At 35.1% G+C, this 21021-nt stretch overlaps 1 protein-coding gene across 1 annotated transcript in view; it reads right to left on the bottom strand.

Annotated features, from left to right (window-relative positions):
* Positions 1-21021, bottom strand: part of LOC109112960 (ubiquitin carboxyl-terminal hydrolase 24-like) — a 67756-nt gene that overhangs the window by 21987 nt on the left and 24748 nt on the right. Inside the window, 27 exon segments of the mRNA XM_042777233.1 lie at positions 271-381; positions 1680-1746; positions 2375-2490; positions 2576-2629; positions 2733-2873; positions 2956-3032; positions 3260-3371; positions 3738-3869; positions 4530-4679; positions 4817-4924; positions 5876-5971; positions 6612-6651; positions 6653-6721; positions 6723-6769; positions 7746-7841; positions 7915-8022; positions 8600-8703; positions 11018-11132; positions 11224-11382; positions 11715-11789; positions 12409-12474; positions 15805-15870; positions 15995-16030; positions 16503-16625; positions 17694-17837; positions 17963-18030; positions 18119-18287. Coding sequence (XP_042633167.1) covers positions 271-381; positions 1680-1746; positions 2375-2490; positions 2576-2629; positions 2733-2873; positions 2956-3032; positions 3260-3371; positions 3738-3869; positions 4530-4679; positions 4817-4924; positions 5876-5971; positions 6612-6651; positions 6653-6721; positions 6723-6769; positions 7746-7841; positions 7915-8022; positions 8600-8703; positions 11018-11132; positions 11224-11382; positions 11715-11789; positions 12409-12474; positions 15805-15870; positions 15995-16030; positions 16503-16625; positions 17694-17837; positions 17963-18030; positions 18119-18287 — 2649 coding nt within the window.

Below are 21021 nucleotides of genomic sequence, written 5' to 3' on the forward strand. Positions count from 1 at the left end.
AGGCAAAGCAAATACCAGGCAGTCAGTTGAGTCTACAGAATGAACGATCACCCAACAGACCGTTGTTTGTGAATATCACATTCGGTTTCTCACGCCGAACGTTCACCTGCCATCTATCAATGTTCCTCTACTCTCCAAACAGGGGAAATGTTTATCATATTCCATTTATATCAACCCTGCTTACAGTCTGTCATTAGTGTGTGCATTTGTGTCCTGAGTGCCAGAACTAAATGGGTTTTGTCTCCAAGAAGTGTGTGCGTCTGACGTTACCTCCAAGGTGAATGTGTCTTTGGTAGATTCGTAAGTGATGTGAAGTGTGACAGGATGGCCGTGGAAAGACGCTCCATGAGGTAGAATAGTTCGAGGAACAGAATACAGGTCCTGAAACAGATCCAGAGGTTCAACAGTAAGTACCATGTGACCTGCTGTTGAGTTGCTTTGATCTGGAAACTTATTTTCCATTTCAAAACAATGTGGAGAAGATACAATCACTTAAATGATGGCTGTCATAAAATTCAGATTTTTAGATATTATAAGAGTTATTCAAATACTGTACAAAATACAGGTAGTGATTTCTGAAGGATCATGTGACACTGAAGACTGGAGTAATGATGCTGAAAATTCAGCTTTGCCATCACATGAATAAATTACATTTCAAAATATTAGAATAGAAAGCAGTTACTTTAATTTGTAGTAATATTTTACAATATTGCTGTTTTTTCCCCCATCAAATTAATGTAGCCTTATGGTGAGCATGAGACTTCTTTCATAACAATTTTTTTTTTTAAAAAAAAAAAAAATTATAATAAATAAATAAATACATATAAAATTAAAAAAAAAAAAATTAAAAAAAATAAAAAATATTTACTAAAAAACATAAATTTAAATTAATTCTATAACATATGAATCTCTAGAATCCTTACTAACAAGCTTCTGAACCACTTTCCTGATGTAATTGTGACATTAGATGAGCTCCTGCATATCTTTCAGCAATAAACCTGCCATTTCAAATCAGTTTTCCATGAATAAGCATTTCAATGAATAGGGTAATAATTGCCAGCAATAAGCTACTGAGCTTCATATTACATGATTTACTCAAATTCAAAGATTAGACAAATGTGCTACAGTCCAAAAGCACTTCCTGCACCAAATGTCTGTCAATAACCGACCAATTAGTGTCTGTTGGAGGGAACGGGTATGAAAATGTCTTTCTGAATACACACAGGAATCAACACCGTATCGGATCCCCTTCGCTGTGTTCTGACATGATTACTCCTAAATGCATCAAATGGCATGACAGGATCTATGCTAGATTTCAGCATGGAACTGAACAGCTGGAGACACGGGGAGACTGTGAATGTTGCAGTCAACCAATGATCAGACTTCATCATTCCACAGCTGCGAGTCTGACAACTATCTAACACATGAAGAGAATTAATTAGTAAAGTCTGTCATTCAGTGATGTTGCTACATTTGACTTTTACAGCTTGCTGGTTTCTTCGCCGAGACTGAATGATATTTTCAAACAGAGATAAACTGTAAGTCATTTAAGATGAGTATTAGTGCAATAGTCATGAGAGGTTGAATACAAGACAACAAATAAAGTTATGCGCTCAGATACGCAAAGTAGTGTGTAACATTAGTGTATATGGCCCGTGTGTGTGTGTATCAGCTCTTACCTCTATTGTGATGACATAACGCTCCGCCAATAACAGAAGTCTCTCAATGATAACTAGTTTACTGGACCTGAGGACAGAGATGATAATGAACTTCAGTGGGTTAAATTTACATATCAAAATCTTTCTGAACAACCTTCATATCAATAGCAATTAAGACTTTAATGTTGCATAACACCAAGTCTGATGCAATTAAATTACAAGGTATTACATGTGGGATGTGAGTTGTTCAAAACAAAACAAAACAAAACAAAAACAAAAGACAGAACAGAGCACAAAAAAAGAAACCCAAAAAACACAACAAAACAAAACAAAAAACAAAAAAACACAACAAAACAAAAAAAGAAACCCAAAAAACACAACAAAACAAAAACAAACAATATTGAAGACAAAAATAAATAAAAAAACAGAAGACAAAAACAAACATCAATACAACAAAAAACAACACAACAAATCAAAACAAAACAAAAAACAAGACAAAATCAAAACAAAAACCAATGCAAAAAAACCAAAACAAAAACAGTAGTGATGTAAGTTAAGCAATGTAAAGACTGGAACAGAACTTCTGCTCTAGCTTTGTAACTTTTCTGCTTAATAAAAGTAGTGTAAAAGTGCTTTACTTATTTTAAGACATGCAGCCAACAACATCAGCTGGCTCTCATCAACTGATCTGAAAGCTGCTCAACCTGTCCTCATACCTGGATGGAGATTGCACTGATGTGGCGACCGTTGGCATAGCAGTGGCTGTCAGCATCTTGGTTGCCCGGGTAACAGCATGTGTGAGGGTCGGGCCGCCCAACGCAGAGCTAGCAGCCTGTGTGTGATGTAGCGACGAGCTTTATCACAATCATCATCACAAAGAAAAAAAAAAAAGTGTCATTTCACACTGTAACACTCACCTCCAATCTCTTATAGCAGTCAGCTATGAATTTCTTATGAAGAGATACTGAGTCCTGTAAAAAAAAAATACACAAAGAAACAAAGAAAGTATTAATTAACAAAAAAATTATATATAAAGCAAGTCTCACACAAAAAAATTAAACTTTTAATGTTGACCTTCTTCATTTTGGGGTTGAGGTTAATGTAGCTGTAAGTAATGATGAGCTGTATGGCTTCATTAGCGATGTCCTCGTCTGGAGATTCCATCGCGATCCTCCAAATGAAGTCCATCCCAGCCAGATCCAATCGCTCCACGCACTGAAAGAGACAATCATATTTTTTCATCTGTCAAGACGGGATTTCCCCACAATTTCACGGAGGGAAAGCTGGAATCTCATACCAGTTGTGTTCCCTGCCGTTTGAGACGGTGATCACTGAGGTTCACATTCTCAAAGAAGGTCTTGAAGAGGTTAAACCCTGTAAAACATTGATGAAAGACCACAGAAAGCTCACACACTCATAGTCTCACTTTATGCAACTTCACCACATACTGCTAATGAGGCCATTTCTTTCTTTGAGGGTAAATTTAGCACAGTAAGCGCAGTGGTTTCCTGCAGATGTACAGAAGACATGTAATACCTCAGGGTGTTATAATGTGGAAATGCGGTGGAAGCAGCGAGTGAACTCTGTGGTTGAACTTTTACCGTTCATAGTGATCTCATAAGGCTCCAGCTTGAGAATCTTCTCTTTAAAGAGCTGCTGTTGAACATCACTCTCTAGATCATGCTGTCCCTTAGTGAACCATTCGAAACACATCTAAAACAGAGAGTGGAACACCATCAAAACTACTACATAGTTTGTCACAATGGCAAAATGTAAACACTTTTTGAGTATTTGCAACACCTATTTCCACACCACAGAGCTGAAAAGTCAATAAACATACTATATTTAACAAGTTAGTGAATATAACAAATAACATTTAGTCTTTAACCTGACGCTTTTCTTTTCAAGCAGCATGATTAAACAGCATGATTAAAACAAACAAACAAACAAAACACTAAAACAAACAAAACAAAAAATAAGCAAAAAAGAGAAAACAAACATGCATAGCAAAGCAAAAAAACAAAACAAAAAAAAACAAACAAAACCAAAACAAACTCAAAACAAAAAACAACACAACACCTCTCGATCCAGCTCGCACACATCCATGCCAGACACCAAGCATTCCCAGATCTCTTTGGCTCTATTCCAGACCAGGTACAGACTGGCCTCTTGCAGGAAGAATGCAAGGAACTTCAAGTGACCCTCCAAATACTGGAAAAATGTGAAAACGACAACAACAACATCAGACAGATCAATAAAAAAAACAACTACTCTGTTTTCATTCTTACCAGATGTGAGGCATAACATGAGTCACTTCTGTAGTCTACAAATATATTTCTGTCCTGTTTTTGGGTCAAACAGCAATTGGATTCATCTTTTAACCAGAGGAAATGACTATATTCGATCTTATGTAACTAGAAACTAGCCTTTTTGGAATAAATACATAATGGCAAAATTAACAACAAAACCCATGTAATATGTTGTAGATAACTAAAAAAATTCATATTTTATTTGCTAATTATATATATATATATATATATATATAAGTAAAAAAAAAAAGTAAAAAAAAAAAAAAAAAAAAAAAAAAAAAATATATATATATATATATATATATATATATATATATATATATATATATATATATATATATATATATATATATATATATATCATATTTGATTATTATTATAATGTCAAGGTTCATAGTAGTTTTTAAAAAAAGAATAATCAGATATAAAACTTAGATTTGCACTGTTACACATTATTTGGAAATCAGCTTATTATTATTTTTTATAGTTATTGCCAAATCTATTTTCAACTGAGCTTTAATTCTTCGTATCACAAAGAGAGAATTAACTTGTGACAGCACACCTCCTGATAGGAGTACCGCCCATCAACCAGCGTGGACCCAGAAAGACCATTGGATCCAGCGACAGACACGGCCAAGCGATGACATGACACCAGAGAGCCTGTGATCAGCTTCACTATCTCAAAGTTCTTCTTCAGGTCCTGGATTATACTCTGATAGAGGACACAATATAAAGTATAATCCAAAGCCATTTAAAGCATGAAAAATTAAGCTTATAGTTAAAGTAGCACCACTTGCAGGAAAAAAATTAACAGGCCAGATGGTCCGTCTGGACACCGTCTGCGCCTACCTTGTCCTGTTTCTGGTAGGTCTGTTTGATAAAAGACCGCGTAATCTCATGAAGCTGCCGCAAGGCTGGAACCACCCACACCGTCTGAGGGTTAGTCTGCTGAGACGACTACAATACAAGCACAAAAACACAGATATAAACACACAGTGACATCAACCATAACACACACTGTGCATTCATGGAATACGGTAATCTTCATCTGGGTCAATGACGTATAAAAATGCCCACAACTTTCATTCAGTGTAATAACCCTAAAAAAGTCAAGTGGTATAACCATTAAGTATAAAAATACTAATAAAATATAACAATAATAATATGATAATAAACTAAAAGTAAAAAAAAAAGGGTTTTCAAATGTTCCAAATTTAAAAAAAAATTCTCAATTATAAATTTGTGTTTTGGAGGAGTCGCACCACATGACATTTTACAATCTGAACTAACCTTGTCTTGTCATGAAAATTATTGGCATATTGACCTTAAGTCATGAGGGTCTGGGGTCCTCTCTATGATATCATTTAATTTTGAAATATTTTTTTCTGTATGTTGGTTGCACCACATGACTGTCTTCTTTTAATGAGGCTTTTTTTTCTTTATTGTGATATCAGGACAGTTGTATCTCCCTGACATTTTTCACTTTATATGCCCCCCAAAAAATATCACAATGAATTTGAATTCAGAAAGAGGCATATTCAAGTTACTATATGTGTGACCCATATTTTTTTTTATTTATTTGTTTTTAATTAATGAACAGGTCAAAGAAATTATCATCACGCCATTGACCCATCAAACAACCCAGGTTTTGGTTAGAGTCCCTGATTTCCAAAAGTTTCAAATAGTCCAAGAACAGATTGAAGTCAATAGTAAAAAAGTCATTAGTTGATATTTGGACGTGAAGATCAAACCCTAAGAAGTGCCCTTTGTAAATCACACATATCTTAATAGTCCTTCCCCGTGAATCAAGTGGCAATCATCAGTTTGCAAATCAAATTCTGTTCATGTGAGATTCAGGCTGAGTTATGATTGGTCAGTGTTAAACTAAAGGGGTGGGTCTTCTCTTACTTTAGCCAATGAGCTCGGTTTCTTCTTGCCCCAGGTGCCAGTAAGAAAAGAGACCTGTGTCTCGCTGGGAGACTTTGAATCCTCCTGTATTTGCATCTAAAGACATAAACTTGAGTTGTATTCAGTGAGCGCCACTAAGAGTTTATGCAGCAGACGCTGCACCCAAATCACACCAGAGGCTGAAGCGCAAAGATTGAGCAAAGTGAATGCCTGTGTGTGAGAGTGTGTGTGTGTGTGTGTGTGTGTGTGTGTGTGTGAGAGATGAGGCAAGCTGAAACTAGACTGCCAAAAATATACATCTTGTACCAGAGACGCAATAACGCCTTTATACTCCCAGATCAGCTCTTAAAATAGCCCACTGCACAGATTCTAGCCTGAAAGAAAAGCCAGGAAGCTCGAAAATGTGTGTCACTGCGCTGCTGTGTGAGTATGTATGCATATTTTGTGTTTATGGTCCATAATCTTCTGAATATGGAGCTTCAGGAAGGAGCACAAAGCAGATGGAGTAGCACAGGAGATGTGTGTGAGAGTGAGGGACCCTCACTCCAATTCAGACCACCAGAAGCAAGCCAGACAGTGACTTTCCATAATGACAGAACGACGAATAATAGTGACATCATAAAAAAAGAAACATATTCATGTTAGTTAGTTATCTAAATCCGTTCATACACTAGAGGTGAAGAGTGCTATAGTCTTTGGAGTTTGTGGTATTATGGGAATTATGATATGAGCTCACCTTCTTGATATCTTCGATGCATTTGATGATGTAGTTCCTCTATGGTTTCTTTGACAGCGTATGCGTCGCTGAGGATGGTGAGGTGTTCTTCCAGGGCCTGCTGTACTAGTGGCAGGAAGGGTGGGGAGATGCGCCAACTCCCACAATACCTCCAACACCTGAATCACACACCACAATCACAAGGCTGCATTTATTTGATTAAAAATACAGTAATATTGTGCAGTATTATTACAATTTAAATAATCTGAACACAATTTGTCATTTATTCTTGTGATGCAAAGCTGAATTTTCAGCATCATTACTCCAGTCTTCAGTGTCACATGATCCTTCAGAAATCGTTCTAATATGCTGATTTGCTGCTCAAGAAACATTTCTCATTTCTCATGTTGAGAAACAGTTGTGTTGGCTAATAACTGTAATACGTTTTGCTCAGGATCCTTTGATTAAAAGAAAGTTTCTAAAAATAGCATTTGAAATATATTTTTTGCATTATTACTGATTAAAAGAATTTCTGTAGAAAAAAAAATCTTATTCAAAAAATCATATAAAAAAAATATGAAGGAAGGGTAGTTGTTAGCATATTAAATGGAAAATAGCACATTAAAATCTGGTGTCAAATATAGAAAATAACCTAAATGAAGTTCATGCAGACCACCTTTAATAACAACAACAATATTATTACATAATTACTCCGTGTTCTAATATTTTCGAATATAATAATTAGGTGGTTTGGGTTTAAAAAAATAGTGTGAATAAAATATTTAAATATTGTGAAGTATTATAATATTCTAAATATTATATTCATGTATTTATACCCTGTGCAGTATTTGTTTAATGATACATTTTATATTTATATTCCTCATGCATTTTATGATTTAATGTAACGTAATGACCTCTTAATGTTAAATAATTAATTGCAATCATTTGTCCTCCAATTATTCGACGATGAATATTTGACAGCCATCCAATTATTTCAGTAAACAAAAAACCATTACAGTTCAAACGTTCACCAGCTTCAACAATTCTACATTAATCACTGGCTGTCACATTTCAGCACTGTAGCTATTAGCAGCTAAACAGGTTCAAAGACCAAATTTCAGTTTAGTTTTAGTTGAGAGACAGAATTGCACATACCTTTCCTGTGGTTGCCTCAGAGCGAGCTTCCCTGCCAATCCGTCCAATCAGACTCAGAAGCTTCTGTCTCACACGATCACTCTCAACCTCCCAGCTCTGAAACCACACAAGGCACAGTCAGAAACACAGCTCATAAAGATGAAAGAGTCCGATGGATGGTGGACAAGACCTTCTGTATGAGGACGAAGAGGTGGCTGAGCTGGTCAAAGCTGAACTTGACGGCAGCAGCGGCGATGATGGTGTGGATGTTCTCAATCACAGTGGAGGACTGACCAGCCTGCACACAAACCATCATTCGTCTACATGTATCACAAATAGCAAACAAACAATAAAAAACAAATTTATTAAATATAGCAATTAAATAAAAAAAAACATGCTAACAAATAAATTAAATTAGCAATAAATCACACTAACCATACAAGTTATTGCATTACTAAAAAAAAACATATAAAAAAAAAAAAAATTTATAACATGATATGCTCAGCTAATAACACTAAAACAAAAAATTAAAAACAAAAAAAAAAAAATAATTAACGCACAACAACATAATTAACCCAAAACCTCAGTAACTTTCAAAATCTTTGCAAAATCACATTATACTTTCAAAGTAAGCCAGTACTTTTCATATGATACACTTGTCTTGTGAATTAATCTCAAGACTGTTCACAGCTTCATTTCCATTCTGAACATCAATGGCCATGCGGATGGACACCAGTTGAAATCCTGTCTATTCATTTAGTTCTTATTCAAATGTCTCAAGACATTTAAGAGTCTTCTGTGCAGTATATTTCTCAGAAACGATGTCAGAAATTCATGCAGCTTTAAGGGAGCACTGATTTGAAAACACAGCTCACCTGTATTTTCCATATTTTGGAGAGTTCATCCAATGAGAGCTTACTGCCCAACAGCTCAATGATTCCCTTTATTCTGTCACAGTACTGGGCCTGGTCAATGTTTCCTACAGCACACACACACAGAAATATTTTACTTATTTTATTTTTTTATTTAAAAATTATTTTTTTTTATTATTTATAATTTTCATACAGCACTGGATGCAATTAAAAATACTCTTAAAATGACAGACTAGCTCCATTATAACCCTGATCTAAGTTTTTCATCTCTTACCATCACGTTAAAAAAAAATTAAAAAAAAAAAAAAAAAAAATACAAATAATAGAAAATAATACTATAAAAAAAAAGTATAGCTTGATTTTTTTTTACTCTTTAATATCTCAGCAAACCAACACTAAACTAAAGAACCCCCCCCCCCCCCACAAAAGCATTAAAAATTAATAATACTAATAATAAATCCTTATGAACATTAAATACACCTAATAACATCATACATTTATTATACAGTTTAAAAACAGATGGTTTCTCTCAACAAAAAAAAGAACAAAGGTCATTTAGAAAAATCTGAGAAAGAAACAGAGCACAAGTGAAAGAGAAAGGCACAAAAAATGAAAGTAAAACAAAAAGAAAGTGAAAGGAAGAGTGCAAAGAGAAAGATCAAAAAAAAAAAGCAAAAAAAAAAAAAAAGAGGAAAAAAAGAAAAAGTCAAGAGAAATAAAAAAAAAACAAACAAAAAAAAAGAAAAAAAAACAAAGAGAGAAAGGAGGCGGTGTCCAATAGAGACAAGTGAATAAAGAGATGACACAAATGAGTGGGTGAGGTGAAAAGGCTTCTGGCACAAAGCAACAGTTTGAGATTCTGGCTTCTGAACACTTTAACACATAGATGATTCGCTCAGTGTGAAAGTGTGAGCGTCCACATACTCAAGACTAATTATTTACTGCCTTCAGTTTCCAGTCTGAAACTACCAATAGATTTATCATTGCTTTTTTCATTCAAAACTGGTTTTTATTTAGTGATCATCTTGTTTTCGTCAGTGAAAAAAGTTTGATGAAAAATATGCTAAAAAGTATGTGTCTATAAATTTAACATTGATTCTAAGCGCACGCTGTTGTTTTATCGCCGGCCGCATTAAATGCTCAAATGCACTGTTTTAATGCTAAATTATGTCCACATTTTAATCTGTTCTTCAGTGTTCTTTTAGTATCATTGATATGCTATTATTGACCAATTTCAGTGTTTGCATACAGTGATGATGTTTTTGTGGGCGGAGCCTATCTGGTGGCAGAAAATGACAGTTTTAACATAGCAGTCTATTCAAGACATGGAATAAAAGAATAAAAAAAATTAATTTTGAGGTTATATTTCAAAATTCTGACTTTTTTCTTGAAATTCTGAGATTATATCTCACAATTCTGGTAAGAAAAATCAACTCGTCATTCTTTCTTTTTAGTTTATAATCCCACACTTCTGCTTTTTTTTGCTCAGAATTGACAAACTCGCAACTGTTGAGTTGACTCAAGTTATAAAGTCCGAACTAGGAGATATAAACTTGCATTTGCAAGAAAAAAGTCAGAATTGTGAGATAAAATAGGTAAATGATATGTAAACATTTACATTTATGCATTCAGCAGACACTTTTATCCAAAGCAACTTACAGTGGATTCAGGCTAACATTTTTTTTTTTTTTACCTAACATGTGTCCCTGGGAATCGAACCCACAACCTTTTGTGCTTCTAATGCAATGCTCTACCACTGAGCCACAGGAACACAATGTAAAATGTTATAGGTTTAAATAGTATTTTATGCTTTAACTGTAGGGCTTATACAATATGTCTCCTTATATGAATATTATATAGACCTATTGTTCAAATCAAATTTATGCTTTAAAAGTAGGGTAATCAAAGCAGGTTTCATCCATAGTCTGTCCGTTTAAACATCTGTGTTTAGCTTCAAATGGGATCTTTGATGACAGTATTATATAAAAATTATTTGCATTCCGATTCTGACATCCAAAGGCACAGCAATAAACTTTTTCTCTTATTCCATGGACTTTACCCGTTTCCCTCCACTTGTTCCAAATTGTTTTTCTGCCACCACAATACGTGACGTAACTGTGACGTCTACTCCAAATTGGTCTATAGTTTTCGTTTCTATTCTATCTATCTAGTCAACATAAATATATATAGTTATATCTATATAGTTATCATTTCTTTCATTTCAAGTAACAAAAATGATTTCTATGGTTTTAGTTAACGACAATAACTCTGAATTTAATCTCAAAACAGCAAGAAAAAAAATCAGTTTTCTGTATTATTTCCCATGTATACCCTGTACGGTAAACCGATATTAAAGTAGAGGATTAGCAGTTCAATAGGAGTTTGATATGAAACTGAACGTTCATTTAGGGACCGTCTTACCTTCCAAAGCTATTGACAGAACTGAGTTTTCTACCAGCCAGTCCAGGAGTCGGTCTGTGTCGATGGCGTTCTTCACAGTCTTGGAAACTGTGCTTTCCTCAATGAGTTTCGTGACCTATCACAACACAAAGCCGTCAACTTGGAAGAAAGAACTCAGGCGTGAACTTTAAGCTGCAGAGCACTGCTATGAGGAAAAGAATTTGAACCTCTTTGAGGGAGTTCATTTTGGCACTGAAGTGGGGCGTCTTGAGCATTCGGAGAAGGATGTCCAGCCGAAGGTCATCCACGACATTCACCAGCTCCCGCTGGAAACGCATGCAGAGGAGCTTAATGGCCGACAAGAGCTCTGGAATACTCACCAAACGCTTTAGAGAGAAAGAGACATACAAGGGTGACTCACAGTCTCTCAAACATTACAGAAATTTAAAACAGGATGACTTTTCAAAAATTTTAAGCATGGTACTGTACTTCAACATATGAAAACCGCATAACTAATTCAAATAAACAACACTAAATTTTGAAAATCATTTTCACTTTAAGGATTATGTAAATTTTTGAATGAAAACAAAATGCACTTTCATTTATGAGGGTAAAAAAAAAAATGGTGTGACAAAAATTTTTTTGAAACAGGTTTCTTACACTAAACTCTCATACTACAAAAACAAAATGAATGAAGAAATGCAGGCTGGTGCCTTACCTTGTCTTTCAGGTCTTTCTCCTCCAGGTTCTGCACGTATGTTATCATCTTATGGATGACTGGGTCCAGCATGGGCTACAAAATACAACAAAACCAACCACTTCAAGCTGAAGGTCACTTTGCAGAGCGTCCTTGAAATTTCTACATTTTTCTTGTAACCACAGTTCAAAAACATGTTGATTCAAACGCATTCTTTATAATTCAATATCATAACGCTATGTCATTTACACCAGGTAAATCTGATTATACATAGGAGATATCTAATGTTCTACAATACGTGATAGGAAAGTATAGAATAATGTAATTATTGGAGCAAGAGGGTGATCAAGAGCCAAGAGTTGAAAGGATGTTAACACGCTACTGTCCACATAAGTAGATAAACAGACATGGAATGTTGATTTAAACTTAAATAATTTTATGATATGAAAATAATGTACTCCATCGGTCACTTTTTCAAACTACAAATCTTTTTCATAAATAAAAAACTTATCTTAAAAAAAAAAAAAATCTTAAAAAAAAAAAAAAAAAAAAAAGTTTTACTTATCTACCTAGATAAGAATAAATAAAAACTGATTTAAATAAACTTGTCAGCCTAATTAACTGACTTGACTCCAGGACTTCTGACCAATCAGAATCAAGTATTTCAGGGATCCGTGTAACAAAGTGAGAACAGATGAGCTGTGGAAACCCTCACCTGCACCAGGCTGGAGTTCAGGTATTCTGCACACACACCGAGCGGCTGAACCAGAGCTGATACACACTGAGGAAACACACACATACACATGTACACTCTAGTATGAATGTAACATCAGAAACAAAACAGTGATGAAAAAATAATAATAATACATAATTTTTCCTTGCTAAAAGCAAAATGACACAACAACAAAGAGTAATAAAACAAAAACAAATATCAACAAAACAAAACACTGTCATCATTACGAACCAGCGTGTTTTTCAAACCTGTACGACTAACTTTCATCAGTGGCAAAAAAACAATTTCTGTGGATCATTTGGCCACTATATGACAAAGTGCAATGAGAAGATTCTTTAAATTTTCAGCACACAGGTTTAGAATGACATGAGGGTCAACGCATGAGCAAATGGTGACAGAATTTTCATTTTTAGGTGAACTTTACCTTTAATGGCCAGACAGAGTAACCTGATTAAACAGTAAACCATAACTACAAAATCAAGGGTTTTATACAACATTTCTCAGCTGGCATACATCTCTTTAGAGAGAAATGCCAGCACAGATGAATCACTCCTCTGTTTTCATCCATTGGAGAGAGTGAATGAATCAGTCCAGTCAGCGGAGGAGAGGAGACGGCATCCATCTCTTGTTTACTCACTTTAATTGACTCTTCCCCTCACTACAAATTAAATGGTTACTGTAGCACAGCATCCCTTTATGTTTGAGATTAAAACATCCTTCCTTTACGTGGCCGCAGCAGGTTGTATGTCCCTGAAAAGAATTCCTATCCTTACGCTTGCCTCCAACTTCCTGTTGCTGTGTTAAGGCCATTAATATGCAAATCCTAAATCAAAGCATCTTTTCCCTGTCGCCAGCTCCATCTCTCAGCCCTGGCACCCAGATCATGCTAATGCCCACCTTCAAAAGACAAGCGGGCGGAACCAAAAACAAGGCGACTTCAGAGCTCCAAGACAAGAGGAAGCATTTACAGGCTCGCACTAAAGAGGGAGCGGACACATCGTCTGTTAAAATAATGAAGCCGTCAAATATTTTGAGGATCTATCTTTCTGTCTGGCTTTTTTTGTTTGTTTGTTTTTTAATACCACATCTATCAGTTGAGATTAATAACATTTCTGAGGGTTTCTTTTTTTTTAAACAAGCAAGCAAAAACATCTACACTGATTGTAGTAAACTTTAAACTAGGGCTGTCGTGGTGAAGGAATTTCCCCTTGCGGTAATTTTGAGTCTTTAAACCGCTCATTCAACTATACATTCAAAAACAATGATTCATTCAAAGAGAGATGTAATGAAACATGACGTAACAGACAAATAATTTTGACAAAAAAAACAAACAACAAAAAAAAGTTCTGAATTTGTTTTTAATTAAAATGTAAAAAATGTTTTTACTAGTTTATCTAGATAAATTTGTTTATCTAATAGGTTGTTTGCACATGATGTCATTGCTTCGGCACGAAATGCAACTGGAGGGCAGGAAGTGATTTTTCTATATAGAAATCGCTAGCAGAAACTCAAAATGCCTATCTTTTGCATTGCGTCGTTCATGACATGCTCAAATCGGTTCAGGAAAACCACAGGGAGCTTTTATTGTGTACGAAATTTTGTTATTCATAAGGGGGGAAAAGGCAAGAAACTGACTGAAAAACAGGAAAAAGTGGCTTGTAAACCTGTGTCGCAGTCGGGAGGAGCCGAGTAAGATAATGCTTGTGTGTGCAAATGGTTAATATAAGATTTAATAATATATTAAGATATTAGTAAAGAAATATATAAATAGATACAGGACTGCCAACTCACACAAACAACATTCAGCATGAGATGGACAGAATTCACACAATGCTAAACGCCACACGTAGACTAGATGTAAATAAGATATAAGCTTCATTGATTATAACGAAACACTGTGAGATTGCGATAAATTGAAGTGAGTGAGTTTGTTGTGATTATATGGAAGCACTATTTGCTCGTTTCTAGGCTATAACCAATTCAGAATTTGATTAAAAGTTTTGTTTTACATGCTTTGAACAGAACTAACTACCACATACCCTGTACATGCAGCAAAGTTTCAGGAGTGACATGTATCCTGCATCATTCATATAAATGCAGGATTCACTTAATAGCGATCAGGGTTAGTTGCTTAGCCTATATTCACCACCTCGTTGGCAGGCAAGAATTCAATTTAGTTGAAAAGGGTTAGGCTCACATCCAACATATGTTGTGATTTTCTGTTTATACCTTTCTCTTGTAATAGTGTCTAAACCAGTACAGTACAGACTTTCCTCCATCTCATCCATTCTGCTTTTCACTTCCAGCCTTCCATCTGAATTTCACGCATCATCAGAATCACGTGCTTGCAAACAAGCTATTGACTCACAATCAACTTGTGTCGGATGTTTGACAGCTAATCGAGCATCCCGTCTATCTCTACCTTCTATCTGTCTGTCCCTATAAAACATTAGTTGGTGTTTGAGAGCTGTGTGGTAGAATGTTTTGCCATTATCCCACTAACTCAATTTTTAATATTTTTCAGACAAGCGCACCACCTCAGAGGGCTTGATGAGAAATAGCGTTTAAAAAAATATCTTAATAACTGGCCTGGATGCGTTTTTTTCCCAGCCATATGAATGTGGCATCTCATGTTCTCTCTCATCGCCCTGCTCTCGTCTCTTTCTCACTGTTTGCTGTGAGTAGGATGCGCTCCGTGACGGTGATAAACATCCTGAGCTCTTTAGCACACATGCTATAATAGAATCTGTCCTCGTTCAGCTCGCTCTTTCTCTTCATCTCAGTCATTCTGCCTCTTTTCATCCAGACACCCATACTCTGATGGATTATCCATGAATTATCCATTCATTTCTTTGCAACTCCATTATTATGTTAACCGGTCTCTCAAAGCAAAGTGAGCCAGTCGTGCTCTTATCTGGGACATCTAAACTTGTAACCAACAACTCTTTCACATTTAAGGTGTGGTACAAGGTTATTATTTTGCGTTTTTTTTTTATTTGTTCCTTTTTCTTTACTTCACAATTTAGTTTTAGTTCATTTCAGTAGAGTTTGCTAAGAAATCATTTGAGGAAATAACAGAACACTGGCAGAGTTTACATTTTTGAGGAAAGAAGCCGCATCTGTGTTTACACAGAAATCACAATTACAGGAAACAACGTTTTAGCTCAGTAATTTCTGTTGCTTGATTCTCAACTAAAAATAATTGTGTTGCATTCACTTCACAAGGGATGCACCAAAATTTGGGCTGACACACATAAGCCAATAATTATAATTATTATAATAATATCAACAATAATTGTCACATTGGACATATGCAATAAATAACGATTTCACTTTACATCAGTAACATTTAAAGACATCCAGAGTTCACATTCTTACCCCAATCTCCATCTCTTCCTGGTTGAGCTTGCACTGAATTGCTGTGAAGCCTCCCATCTCTCCAAACTGCAAATATAAGCCAGACACATATTCAGAGTCATCTGACACCACATAGATCTATCTAATGTCAGGTAATATAATATAATATAATATAATTCCTTCTGTCAGTGTGTGTTACTTAAGTTCTTACCCGATTCACTAAGTCCACCAGCCAGCCGTGAGGTTCCTGGTCCAATCAGAACACAAAACATAAATTTCATGCAAAACAATGTAATATTTTTCCCATTTATGCAAGTTGTTTCTTTGTAAGTTATATTATTTTATCTAAAGAGAAAAAACTATCCTTCATGGTGTAAAACTCAATTACTTAAACATAAATGACTCCTTATTGCCGTGCAGTTAACAAGCTTCTTAGTTGCAAAAGATACACTAACAGACGTAGTTGTTGCCATCAAAAAGTTCAATTTCTTAATCATAAACTTCCTGACTCTTTCATTCACTAGACTCCCATCAAACATGGACACTTTTATAAAAGGGACTTCTAAAGGAAAAAGAAAGAAACTGCGGCACTAATTTGCCGTAAATGTGTGTTGGAATCTTCAAAACCAGTTTTTTCTGTCCTTTAGCAAGGACTGTCAAGTCAACCGTCAAGCCAAAAGCACACGTACACACCCACACACCATGTACATTTGCAGTACCTTCTGGTAGCTGGAGCTGGGAGAAACAGCGAACATGCTGTCCTCTCCAAACACTTCTGCCCAGTTCCTCTGACAGGCCTTCATCCGATTCTTAAAGTGATACTCATTATCAGGGTTAAAAGCCTGTCAATAAAAAAGTACAGGGAAACAAGTTAAGCCCAAGATGTAAATATTGCATAGTATACATTTAACATTTATGCATTATGTGTATTGTATAAAAAATAACATTTACGCATACAAGTGATATTTATTATATAAAATTAATAAATTATTACTTGCTCCATATAAATTGATTAATATATTTAATTTAACAAAAAATCCATTAAATATAATTATAATATATTATTTGACAAATTTTAACAAATTAATACAAAAATAATACTAATGTGGAACTTATTACAACATATACAACATTTTAGATATTTTTTTTTTTTTACAACATTTTCTATACTTTTTTTTTTTAATTCCTACTTTCCTATACTTCCTTGGTGTATTTTACTTCTTACATTAAAGTTTATGAATCTACTTGGCTACAATAACTGCTTGGTTAAAATGTTAATTTGCTAAAAATGTTAATTTCTGATTTAAAAAAAAAAAAATAATAATAATAATTATATATATATATATATATATAAATAATGTTAAAATTAGAAAGATAGAAGGGAAAACACATTGCCAAAAAGATATACTTATTTGTTGTATCATCCAGTCTTAGTCAGATGTTTTGTAGAAGTAATAGCAAAAGGGTGTGTCTGTACCATAGTGAGAACTCCCATGAGGCCGATGGGTTTTTTTTCTTTTTTTTATTTTTACAACATTTTCTATACTTTTTTTTTTAATTCCTACTTTCCTATACTTCCTTGGTGTATTTTACTTCTTACATTAAAGTTTATGAATCTACTTGGCTACAATAACTGCTTGGTTAAAATGTTAATTTGCTAAAAATGTTAATTTCTGATTTAAAAAAAATAATAATAATATATAAATAAATATATAAATAAATATAAATATATAAATATAAATAAATATATAAATATATAAATATATATATATATATATATATATAAATAAATGTTAATATTATAAAGATAGAAGGGGAAACACATTGCCAAAAAGATATACTTATTTGTTGTATCATCCAGTCTTAGTCAGATGTTTTGTAGAAGTAATAGCAAAAGGGTGTGTCTGTACCATAGTGAGAACTCCCAAGAGGCCAATGGGTATCGGATCCTGTTTGACTCTCTCTGCGACCAGATCCACCAGCAGCATCAACATGTTGTAGATGCCCTCATGAATCTCTGTTCCCCACTTGTGCACCGCACTGGACGTCAGCAACTACAACACCATTTAACACCTTCATTTTTAATCTTACCACATCTCACCATTTCTAACAACTTACTACAAACTCCTGAGAGCTTTTGTGTTTACATGCCTGCTTATTCAAACACACACACACACACCTTTTTGAAGGCTTCAGGCATGCAGCGGTCAACAAATCTCTTACAGTTCTCATCTGCATCGGCCAGGCCTACAGTGAGGAAAAGAGATTTCAGATGTGACTTTTTTTTCTACAGATCTCAAATATCCAGACATGTTATAAAGCCATAAGAACTCACCCAGTCTGGCCAGGCAGGTGGAGGCGATGAGGCACTTGCCGAGCGATTCCTCTCTCTTGTATGGGATGGACCAGTGATCAGTGAACACTCTGCTCTCCAGCTCATACAGATTAGTGGTGGGAAACTCCATACTGTTCCCAGAGCAGTTTCCGTTCTCATCATTACTCTTCTATAAGAGACAGAAAGACGGAGATGTGTCACAATATAAATATTTGCAATTACTCATTTTTCATGTATTAAAAGCTCAGCAAGGTTGCATTCGTTATGATCAAAAATATAGTAAAAGAATATAGTAATATTGCCAAATATTATTAATATTTAAAATTCACTATTTCTATTTACATATGTTTTAAAATGTAATTTATTACGGTGATGCAAAGCTGAATTTTCAGCATCATTACTCCAGTCTTCAGTGTCTCACGATCCTTCAGAAATCATATTAATATGCTGATTTGGTGCCCAAGAAACATTTCTGATTATTATCAAATAGCTGTGTTGTTTAATATTTTTGTGGAAAGCATGATATATTTTTCAGGGTTTTTTGATGAATAGAAAATTCAAAAGAACAACATTTATTTGAAATAGAAATAAGGAACAGGATGGATGTTGGTCAATAAAGGGCCTAAATAACACAATTTATCCAATTTTATTTTTATTATTTTTTCCAAATTAACACAACATTGTTGAAATGTAATTTCTTTTATAGAATACCTTAAAGAAGGGCTATCAGACAAATATCTGATAAATTAGCCTAGCTTATATTCATAAGTCTTTTTAATCTTCATTTCAAAACAGTGTGAGACTGACAGATGTCCTTTAACGTCTTGTGCGGCTTCCACATGTCTCATTTTAAACCAAATGTAATGTATTATCTACGTCATCTGTTTCACATTCATAATTAATGCTGCAATCTGGAGCGTGGTTACCCAAGAAACTGGCGCAGAGGCTAGCAGCACAGATTTGTTGTTGTTTGGTGGAGTGCAAAATGAAATTCTGATATCTGAGGCTATTTATGTTTAGCTTTGCTGCAGTTATAGCACAACTTTAAAGGCCACGCTGGTTTTGTGATTATCAGCGTACACGCTGCAGTAGAATACTGTGCTACTGAGGACTCTGTGTACAGGAAACACTCCTGCCAGAGGGATATTAGTATACAAGACATATGTTTGCCCTTGAGTGAGAGGAATAAGTGAATGTACGGGTGGAAAGACTGAGCGCAACCACACAGTGAAAGTCACCTTCACGCTTTCTGTAGCTCAGGGGAACGTCAGATGTCTACGCCAATCCAAAAGTCCGGAAATCAGTGATTTTCAAAGTCAGAGAGGGAAAAGCGAGATCCGTTTTAGACCTGAGATTAGGAGTGAATGCCTCTTTGTGGGCAGCGTCTGAGTTCAAGGGTTAAATTAAGCTTCTTTTGGACCTGACTGAACTTCAGCTGTTCCTGTTTACTTATTAAAGAGCCATTATGAAGCAGGTTTAACACTAAGCTGAGCTCAAACTGAGAGGAGCGACTGTGACAGAGATGTTTCATTGATTCTGAGGAGCTTCAGGCTTTGACTAGACTTCATTGTGTGTACTATGAAAGATGACAAAGCACATTCATGCAGAAACTTAAACCATCTGACCAAGCACAAAGGCTCATCTTGTTTATAAAGTCAACTTTACATGCCACTCTTGCTTTAAATAAGCTAGTTGCAGATCAATTTCATATTTCAAGAAGAGTCTCTTCACAACTATTAGACTGTTCGGCAAGTAATGTGTCTCAAACATCACAAATCTGTGCTGAATGAACTCTATTACATCTGAATCACTTTTTAGTGACTTTTTGTATTATTCTGCATTTCTTTTTGGTCAGTATGTATTGTCTACTGTACATTTCAGAGATTAACTACTTATCACAGGAGCGGCTTTACTGACGAGATGCGCATGAAAATCACATTCGATTTTTTGCCCAGCCCTGCTTCCGGGAAACATGCAAGTATCTTCTGTTGCTTCCGAAGGGCAGTACTAAATGGAAAAAAAAAATATTTCAACAAAATAAGAAAAATCTGGACATCATCACCCTGGTCAAAAGTTTTCACCTCCCCCTGCTCTTAATGTTTCCTTCTGGAGCATCAGTGAATGTTTGAACTTTTTTTGAATAGTTGTGTTTGAGTCCCTCAGTTGTCCTCAGTGTGAAAGATGGATCTCAAAATCATACAGTCACTGCTGGAAAGGGTTCAAATATGCAAAAGATGCTGGAAAACTGAAGATTCTGCAGGAGCTGGAGGATTTTTCTGAAGAACAGTGCTCAGTTTAACTGTTCAGAACAAACAAGGGGACTCCTGAACTTTTGAAGGGGGTTATTTTAATAATTTCAGCTATTGTTTTCTTGTGGACTAAATTTTAACATCTTTCATGTACAAAATCTTCCTCAGGACAGTACTAAATAAAAAAAAAATATGATATGATCTCTCGCATTTTGTTAAAATTATTTACATTTTCACAGATTTCGCAAGGGGTTCCCAAACTTTTGCATGTCACTGTTTATATATAGACTATATTAAGGTCTTATTTGGCATCCAATCATTGCAAAGTGACAAATAAATGCTTGTTTGCAGTGGAAATGAGGTGTAAATAAGTCATAATGAATGACAGATGTCATTAAGGATGTTAAGGTATGAGTTATTATGAGAGTTATCTACAATATCTCATTACAACAGATTCTCTGCAACAGAAACATTAAACAGCTCTGGTGGAGCTATTGATTCATGAAAGATCTGTGCATTTCTGTTGACTGAGTCTGACAGCTGCTGTGTTCAGGAGAAACAAGACGCGGCATGAGAGCAGAGGCAGCGCTGGGAAAGCAGAAGAGAGGCAACAGGAACAAATTACTTATTCTGTTCTCCGGTGGAGGAAACCAC

The sequence above is a fragment of the Cyprinus carpio genome, chromosome A20 (genome assembly GCF_018340385.1).
Source record: "Cyprinus carpio isolate SPL01 chromosome A20, ASM1834038v1, whole genome shotgun sequence".
Lineage (NCBI taxonomy): Eukaryota > Metazoa > Chordata > Actinopteri > Cypriniformes > Cyprinidae > Cyprinus > Cyprinus carpio.